This window comes from Xiphophorus couchianus, chromosome 7, assembly GCF_001444195.1.
Source record: "Xiphophorus couchianus chromosome 7, X_couchianus-1.0, whole genome shotgun sequence".
NCBI classification, from domain to species: domain Eukaryota; kingdom Metazoa; phylum Chordata; class Actinopteri; order Cyprinodontiformes; family Poeciliidae; genus Xiphophorus; species Xiphophorus couchianus.
This window is the reverse complement of record NC_040234.1, coordinates 28,482,198-28,491,898: the sequence shown is the minus strand read 5'-3', so window position 1 is coordinate 28,491,898 and position 9,701 is coordinate 28,482,198. Positions and strand designations below refer to the sequence as shown.

General features: G+C 38.2%; 1 protein-coding gene across 1 annotated transcript; it reads left to right on the top strand.

Annotated features, from left to right (window-relative positions):
- The first annotated feature begins 3,000 nt into the window (after positions 1 to 3,000).
- Positions 3,001 to 9,044, top strand: LOC114147709 (zinc finger protein 205). Its single transcript, XM_028022270.1, has 5 exons — positions 3,001 to 5,224; positions 5,679 to 5,845; positions 8,119 to 8,265; positions 8,481 to 8,646; positions 8,738 to 9,044. The coding sequence occupies exons 1-5, from the start codon at positions 5,005 to 5,007 to the stop codon at positions 8,932 to 8,934; spliced, it is 897 nt and encodes a 298-aa protein (XP_027878071.1). The 5' UTR covers positions 3,001 to 5,004; the 3' UTR covers positions 8,935 to 9,044.
- The last annotated feature ends 657 nt before the right edge of the window (positions 9,045 to 9,701 follow it).

Here is a 9,701-nt window from a genome sequence, read left to right as displayed (position 1 = left end):
TCAAAGAAGGTGCTAATATGTTATATTCAGTCACTCAGTAGAAGTTATTAATTTTTCAATTTATGTATAATTATTTGATGACTGGAGCTTAAATGTAACAAAAATTTGTTTGAAACCTACCGGACATAACATTAGCTAGGTTATCTTGTTTTGGCCTCATGGCGTTAAACTACATACACAAATATTTGAAAAAGAACTTCTTCCACAATCCATGATGTTTCACTTTATGATATACAAGCAAGAAATATTAATGGTTATTAAGAAAGACAATGTGATGTTAGCTAAACCTGAAGTCAATCCCTTGTTTAGGGAGGTAATTATTGCTAGCACAGGCCTCAAACTCAACCAGACATTCCTGCTGTGTGAACTAGAGAAACAACAATGCTCAACAAAAAAGCAGAAAAATTATGAAAAAAAAAAGAAAAAAGAAAAGATGTCCGTGCATCTTATCACCTCTACAGAACACTGTGGGAGGGTGCTACATCATTTATAAGAAAGTCCCTGTCGTTCTTATGTAGCATGGGTGTCACCGAGAACAGGAAGAAGGAAGGGCATGGTAATTTAAATTCATGTTTCTGTCTGATCTTCCTCATTCCTGTTTGCCGTTTTCGTTTTTGTTGACACGTTTTGCTGGCCAAAAAATTTCCAAATTGAAAAAAAAAATGTGTTTCTTTCTAGAAACACTGTACAGCTCTAAAGAAAATATGTATTATTTTAATATGATCTTTGTAGGACGCCTTTAAATTAGGCCATTTTGCCTCCTTAATGGTGCATCGTCTCTAAGAACAGCCCAATTTTTTTGTGTTGGCCGTCTGACGAAAAGAGAAAACATTTTAATCGTAGGAGGCGAATTAATTCTGTCAACATGTGATATAAAATCAAGTCTAGAGGATTTAAAGCAAAACAATTTGAGCAATCATCTTTCTTGATTTTCAGTCAGTGTGACCATTTGTCAATTATCCCACAAAAATGAAAACAAGTTTTCCTTTAATAACAAGAGCTGTAGAGTTGTTCTCTACACAAGGGAGTCTCAAAATTTTAATCTTAAAATAGGAACTTGTGTCTGTATGACTTTCAGTCCATTTAATTATGTGTGTGTGTGAGTGTTTGGTGGGAGTGAGGAATACACACCCTCACACACAAAATGTGTGAAGTTGGTGTTTCAGAGATGTTGAAATGGTGAGGAAGGGTAGAAACAATGCAGCACTCGGCAACTGAGAGCAGCGCTGATGCAGGTCCACTACACTACGATGGTAATAATAAAGTTGTACGTAATTTCCACGTTTTCCAAGAACCAAAAGTGAGGCAGAACTACCGTACTTGTTTAGGACCTGGATAATTTTTAGAAGATTGTTTATGTTGTTTGTTTCTTTTTGTGCTTGAAAGGCCCATTTTTTTTCTGATTTTGTAATTTCCATGTTTGCAGTTCGAAACGTGTCCGTAGAAGTCAGATTTCTCACCAGAGCACGTCTCAAACACGGCTCCCCTGCATGTAAAACTTTGTGACACCTACAAGTAAGACTGTTTATTTTTCACTTTCAATGATTGGTGGCGCATTCAGTGTTTCACATAACAGAGAAACACATCTCTCACAAGCATGCAAAAACGAGAGTGATCGAGTTACTATGGTTACACCAGATGAGGAGAAGATCCATAGAGTAGCCGATGCCTACATTTGAAAAAAGCAGAGCTATACACTCTTTGTCTTATTTTGCAGCAGATTTTTTGTTATTAGGAAATGCCACTAACACTGATTAGACGATGGGAAGTTATTTATTACTTGTATTTCAGTAATAAATAAAGCTATTTTCAATGTGGTTTGCTTTTCTGACTCTTGTGAAGATGAGTCAGCAATGCTGCAAATCCCCAAAACTTGAGATCAAGTGCCAAGTGCCTTATCTCTTTTTTAATCTTAATGGGTGCAGAGGCTGATTGGGCTATGATGAACTTTCTTGTTATGCAGATGACATTGAATGCTTTCGCTGGTATGAACTCTAGAAGTAGAAAAAGAGTTTAATTATGGCTCTGAAAAAAGATCCAGGTCCAATTTTTGTGTAATACGGAAGAAAAGAAAAGAATATATTCATTTAGGAAAATATTTGATTTAAAAATGTTCAAGAGATGTTAAACGGACGAGAGCAAGAGCTTTTTTTTTCAGTTGTTTGTTTGAATCATAGACCTAGACATGTTAGATTTACCCAGTTGCCCCCAAAATAGGTCAGTCCAAACCCTTAACTTGAACTTTTTGTTTTATTTCATTGAATTATTTTTCTGTTTTTCAAAATAGTTTCATTTTAATTGAGAGTTTTTGCATTTTAGTACATCTTTGTGGGAACTTTAAATTCTGACTCACAGGTTCATCATCCGGACTTTCTCATGTAAAGTTCTGAGCACATTTCTTGAACTTGAGCTCCAATTTCACAATTATTAACCGTGGTAGCCGGGCCGCGCGGTTAGTGCATCGCCATGCCGTTCTTTTCTTTTGTCTAAGTTTGACCAAATAAACCTTTTAACCCTCAAGTTAAATTAGTTATTTTTATTCATACATCTCTTCTGTTTCATAGAATAAGGAGAAACATTTAGAAGTAGTTTTGCTTTGAGAGATCATATTTCAGATATTGTAAAAACATACTTTGATTATAATAAATAATTCTAAATAGCGATAAATTCTGATTCTTCTTGGTGTTTGCTAACTTTAAAACTGAACATAAAATTGAAACTGTTTCTTTTGCTCTGTAAACATTTTCCTCCCCTGTCGTTTCCATAAAAGCTTGAAAAAAATCATGGATTATAAAATATTTTACAGTTATTTTTTTTTTTGTTACACTTTACACTGATATAGCCAGTGAGTTCCAGAGTTAATATAGCTAATTAAAACAAACAAAATAGCAAAAACTGAAACTGAGGAATCATTTTTGCTAACTGAAATAAATAAAATCAATAATTAATGGGGAAAAACTGAAATGACTAAAACATGCTGAAATTAAAGGTGTAATTTCCTTCATTTTTGTGTTAATGAATCCATTGATAAGCCTTTCAAACAGAGTTTTTCCCCTCGCACACAAGAAGTTTACCTCAGTAAATTACGTCACGCCATACACCTCGACTTAATCTAGTCCGCAAAAATAGCGATAAAACGCCAGAATAAGTTGCTGTTCAACAATAATTAAATACATTGTTTTAAAAATGTTATCTTCTGTTGAGTATTCATCACCCAATCGATGCAAACATAATCACAATAAAAACCTTTGATCTTTTCTGAATTTTATACCTAAAAATTTACCAATGTATGAAAGCGCTAAAACTACTACTGTTACTATTAGCAGATAAACTGAAACTAAGCTTCATTATTAATTTTAACAACCGATAAAAACTAGCAAAAGTACTCTAAAATCAAATTTAAAAAAGTCACAGCAAAATAAAAATAAACTATAATGTAAAAACCCACAGCCATTATAACCCTGGAGAATTCACTGCCATCAGACCAGGTTACAGTTTGCAACGAGTTGCATCATCACTTCCATCGTCATGACAACGAACACAACAAAGCACAAACAAATTCTGGGTCCACGTTTCCCATCCCTAGCTAGAGTCAGCTGAACGTTTTCACCCCTGATGGTAGGTGAAGGTGAAACATGAGTCACACGTGGCAAAGAAAGCTCCCAGATGGGTGAACACAAAGGGTATTTCCACAAATTGGGTTTGAACAACCCTGTAGGTATCCCACCTATACGGGCTGTAAAGGTTCACGTGTTCACATGAGAACGATGAGATATTTAGACTTTCCAAACAATGCTTGGTGTGTTTGTGAGTCCACCCACGGTGAACAGTCATTGCAACATGAATCCATCAATGGGGAAACTGGTCCCACATTTAAAACAACAACAAAAAAATCTTCTGGGTTTTACAGTCATCACACTTTTGAGGGGTAGGCTCAAAACCTATCTACAGTCAAGACCAAGCTGCTGCTCTGTTTCTGACAGTTTGGCGACGAGAAAAAGTGTCAGAAAAGATAAATAATAGACAGGGTTTGCTTGCTTCTGAGGTGTTCACTTAGAACGTTTTATTCTTTTAGCTCCCGAGAGCTCCTTAGGTGGTTTCACTTTCTTCGCCTCCAGCAAAACAATCCTCAGCTGGCCTTTCAAAATCAAATCAAATCTCTTTGTGACATGTCGTCGGTTGATGGGTGTGAGAAAAAGAAATGAGGATGTTGCGAGCAATGAGGACACAAGAAGCAGTCAACATTCAGCTGCGCAATACTGAGGTAAGGTCAACCATTTCAAGCTGGCTTTCACATTCCAAATTGGCCCAAGGTAGTTTTAAGTCCCAATTATTATTATTATCATTATTATTTTTGTATTCCCACAACAATCTTCTGTTGACCTTAAAAGTTTCAAAATTGTCAGTGGCTAAACGATATAGGACAGATTTACCAGATTAGAAGGTGTAATTATTTTGTGACTGTATTTCATGGGCTTTTTTTTTTTTTTTTTTTTACAAAAGTGAGAGAAAGAAAAACGTTGGAAGATAAAGTTTAATAATCTGAGATATGGCTTTTACAAATAAGCTTTCTAGCACTTCACCACCCATCGACAACCACACAGTGATGTTAACACATGCAGGGGAAAGCTTTAGAAAACAAGTGGTAGCAGCCTCATTTTTATGATGTAATCGTACTTTTAGGTTTTAATAACTGGACTGTGTTTGCTTTTTTGCTGTAACTACACAGTTCATGTAAAAAGCAGCGACGGAATCAGTTTCAAAGCTGCCTCCCGGCAGAGCAGGGTTTTCCTTAGTTAAAGCCCTCAAAACCTTTATGCAGGTGGCAGGCTGTGTTTGTTGAGGAAACCTCAAACTCTGGCATTGTAACTGAAGATGAGCAGACAGGTGCGCGACATCTGAGTGTGTGCGGGGCTCTAAAAGTGACATGAAAGAGTTGGCTTCTCAAGACTCCTGCAGATTTACAGTGCACCATCTTCACTCCCTCAGACGGCTACCTCCGCCATGCCGCGCTCGTTCCTCGTCAAGACCAAACGGACGCATCCCCTCAGCCCACCCAGGGACCACTGCTCCAGACGGCAGGCTGAAACTAACGCCAAGGATGGGATTGGGCTTCCTGAAGATGCTCCACAAACTTTACCTTCCCCAGAGATCAGAAACCCTGTGACTGATGGACTGGCAAACTGCTCCTACAGAACCCCAAAAGACAAGCTCTGGCCTTCAGGTATGAACCCATTTCTTAAAAATTATACTTTTTGCATTTGCTGATTCTATAACAAGATAATAATTAGCAAATGAAGAGCAAAATTTTATATTAATTGTACTAGAGAACACTTTAGGTGTTAAGAGCAAGCTAAGGTAGATTGGGTAATTGGGGAGTCTTGACTGACCAATTGGGGTCAAGACTCCAATTGACGTTGCAAATCAGGGCAAAGTTAGCCAAATACCAAACATGATAAAAGTAAAGCACATTTACGCTGCAAACTTTAGGAGATAAAAAGCTGTACTGACAAATAAAAGCAACATACCGACTGCTGATGTTTGCTTGATTTTGTAGGAATGCTTGTAGACTCAACCGATAGTCCAGGTCCTGTGTCTCTTCCACTGTTATTTTGATTGGACGGTGATAAGTTTGGAACCCACTGGCTAAAAAAATCTGTTTCATTTTCTGACTGAAGCCCCTGTGGAGAAGGAAGACCGTCCCACGCCAGTCGCACCATGGTCGCCTGACCGACAACAATCTGACCGAGAGAGAGAGCTGGAGAGGCTCGTCTTCTTGTTGCTCAACCACACGTCGCACACTGACCTCAAATCACCGGTCAGGGATTGTCCGCTCTGTGAAAAGGTGAGAAACGAAGAATAAGACTGTTAAAAAAAATAATTTATTCTCTATTTTACTATCCGAGTAAAACCGCATGCTGATGGTATCTTGCTATTCTTCCTTCAGACAAATTGGACATTCATAGAAAAACCATTAGTAATTGTTTTTCTATTAAACAAATTCCATTACAAAACAATTGTATTATAAAATATTTATTCAAAAATTATGCAATTTTTCAACCTGGATCAGTTTTAGGATTGAGGGAGGGCTGGCAGCAGAGGTTTTATATAAAATCCTGTTCTTGTGAATAGATTCTAATTATCTGTTTCAATAACATTTGAAAAGTTATCAGGAATAACTATGTTAAAATGATGTAAAGTTTTAAAGAATATCTCCATCAATGGTATTTTTATAAGTGTTTTAACTGGCTTTTGTTTTGTAATGGAGTTTGTGTTTCTTTTTATGATTAACATAAAAAAAGAGTTTACTTGGTTTGATTGTTTTCAAGACGATCATAGTGTAAAATATAAACACCTGTAGCTTTTTTTATATACTTATGGGAGATATGGCTCACCACCAAGGGAGCTCTTTCATCAGAGGCCGGCACAAACATTCTAACAAACACGCTTTCTATCGCTCATTTGCAAGTCCGGTCAGTGGGAAGTGGGCACTCCCCTGTGTTATATAAACTGTGTGAAAATACAACTTTGCACCGATGCTCTGAAATTGGTATCTGACTCTCTGCTTCCCCATTTTCGAACAGAATGGCTATTTGACTTTTTGTCAAATTAGATAGATAGATAGATAGATAGATAGATAGATAGATAGATAGATAGATAGATAGATAGATAGATAGATAGATAGATAGATAGATAGATAGATAGATAGATAGATAGATAGCATTTATTGTCATTGAACAGAATTCAACGAAATTTCCATTGCAGCTCCCGTGCAAAAGGTCAAATATATACAGTATAAATAAGCAAACACACAATAATAATAATAATAACAATATATACAACTAAATTAACTAAAGGCACTCAACCACACCAAAGAAGTAGCAGCAGGTCCAATTATGGCAAAGTACAGATAATGTGACAGTGCAAAGTGCAGAACAATATGGCTGTGTGGGGGTGGGGGATGTGTATGTGTGACTGCGAGGTTATGATATGTGTGGGAGGGGGGGGCGGCAGGGAGTAATGGCTCTGACGGCTGTGGGGAAGAAACTGTTTCTCAGTCTATTTGTTGTAGTCCGTATATTCCTGAACCGCTTGCCTGATGGCAGCGGCACAAACAGTCTGTGGCCCGGGTGGCTGGAATCCATCGCTATGGATCCAGCTCTCTTCTTGACCCGGTCTGTGTAAATGGAGTCCAGATCTGGGAGGGGGCATCCCACAATGCCTTGTGCTGTTCTCACCACCCGTGTCAGTTGTATTATTAACAGTTAAATTATCCTGGATCTCTCTAGTTTGAAGTCCAAAACTTCAAACTAGACAAACTTGCCCTGAAACATTATACATTTTCTGTAGATTGCTTACAGATTCTTTAAATCAGAATATATCAAACAGTTACTGTTAAAAAAATGATAAATAAAAGGGCAGAGGGAATTCTTTGTTTTATACCTAAAATAAATCAGACACAGAAGGAAGTCTAGCATTTATGCAAGAACCATCTGTGGTGAGTTGAGTTTTTCTGTGTGTTTATTTTAGGTTTCTGTGTCTTTTGAGTCTCCGTGTTGTCCTGTCTACCCCTTGATTGTTCCCAGGTGTGTCTGGTTCCCTGATTACCCTCTGTGTACCTGTGTCTACCTGTGTTTCTGTGTCTTTGTCGGGTCCTTGTCAATTCTGTCGTATTTGTCTTGCTGTCCAGATGTCTCACCAGTTGCTACCAACAGATTAGCTTTAACCTTCCGCTCTTGCTGTGCTGCCTGGATTTTGCATTTCTGGATTCATCATTAAATTCACCTTAATTCATTCCAATCTGGGTCCTCAGCGTCTGCCTCACCACCTCACACCGCATTTCATGACACCATCACTGACTAAATGAAAAATGTTAAAAGAAAAAGGAGAAAATCGTATGCTTTTCATGTTTTTTCCTGGTTTTTAAATTTTAGATAAACTAGCTATTTTTATATCTATTGCAGAGGTGGTGCAAAATAAATTTCAATGTCATCGTTTAAGCAATTTCTTGTAGTAGTAGCTCACCTATTTCTGTGCAAAGTGAATCCACTAGGAAACTTTAGATCACTGAACTATTTACCTAACATAAATTTATCTCGTTCTTCTTGTTCTCCTCAGTCTCTTTCAGATATCCTAATGTCAGTGAGTCTGCGAGACCAAGTGTACAACACCCTCTCCATCCCTTTGTCGAGGTCCCTGGCTGCTGCAGACATTTCCCATGTACCCTTTGGTTTCCAAGCAGTTGGCAGCTACAGCAGAGCAAAGGTCTTTACCTCTTTAAGTGTTTCTTTCTTTCTTTTTTTAAGGACTTTTGGCTAGTGGGCTTTATTTCACAGTATGCTGACAGGAAAGTGGGTTGTGAGGGAGAGGGAAGAGTTGTGGCAAAGGCTAACGGAGCCTCGAACCCGTGACGGTCCGGTCAAGATACATTGATCACACGCTCTGCCGGGACTTATTGTAAGCCTCGTTTTTGTGTCCAGGAGCGAAGCTTTGGCTGCAAAGTGTGTGGAAAAGTCTTCAAGCGCTCATCCACCCTGTCCACTCACCTCCTCATCCACTCCGACACGCGGCCTTACCCCTGCCAGTACTGCGGCAAGAGGTTTCACCAGAAGTCTGACATGAAGAAACACACCTTCATACACACAGGTGAGGGGGAGACGCACGAGATACTGCAGGTTTACTGTTAAACTTGAGCGTGAATCATGACGGGCCCGCCTCGTTTCTGCTCCCTGCTCAGGAGAGAAACCACACGTGTGCAAGGTGTGCGGTAAAGGATTCAGCCAGAGCTCCAACCTCATCACCCACAGCCGAAAGCACAACAGCTACCGGCCTTTCAGCTGCTCCCGCTGTCAGCTCACCTTCCAGCGCAGGGTGGACCTACAGCGCCACCATGAGACACAGTGCGGCTATGGAGAGGTGTACAGCCAAAGCTGAGCACATCAAGCTGAACTTTTTTGATTGTACATAACTTTGACAATCTGTGTATAATGTTTAAATGAATATACAGTGTGTACATTTGTTTACATGACTAAAGATTAATGTGACTTCTCTTGGCTCGTTATTTTAGCTTATCTGTTTTTAATACTAAAGTAGAACTAATTCTGTAATGATAATTGAGATATTTCTGAATCTAGCTGATGGCATTTTCAGTTATGATCAGAAAATCTGCAATTACAAAATTACTTCAGCTCACTTTTGCCATTCTGACAGAGTTGCGTAATCCATAAAATGCTATGGCTTGTAATAGAAAAATTATTCTCTGAAAAATGGAATTGGAAAGATGCGAAACCACAAAATTATCACTTTCATCCCGAAGAGTAAAAGAACATTTCAGCCTGCATCTTCCAAATGTTATTGCAATAAGAGTTGTTTTTAGTAAAAAAGAAATATGCATGGAAAAGTCAGTATATGCACCCTTAAACATTATAGAAATCAATATTCACTATTTAGGGGAAACAATTCAGAATTTGTGACATAGATTTAGTTAAAATATTAAAAACAGTCAATGTCTGACCTGCAATTGGTAACTCTTCTCTTATCCCAAAGGCTAAAGCTAATAGCGCCGCACCTCCTCCTACCTGTTCCTCGTGTTAGTAATGTACTATAGACTTGCAAAATTTGAGGTTACAAATTATTGAACTAAAAATTATCTTCTAATAATACAAAACAACCACTTTAAAGTATGAGAGACATGCTGTATG

Excerpts from the sequence above, each read along its gene's own strand:
- LOC114147709 (XM_028022270.1), top strand. The coding sequence starts at position 5,005 with ATGCCGCGCTCGTTCCTCGTCAAGACCAAACGGACGCATCCCCTCAGC. Across the intron at positions 5,225-5,678 it reads AGACAAGCTCTGGCCTTCAG|CCCCTGTGGAGAAGGAAGAC; the intron begins GTATGAACCCAT and ends TTCTGACTGAAG. Across the intron at positions 8,647-8,737 it reads ACACACCTTCATACACACAG|GAGAGAAACCACACGTGTGC; the intron begins GTGAGGGGGAGA and ends CTCCCTGCTCAG.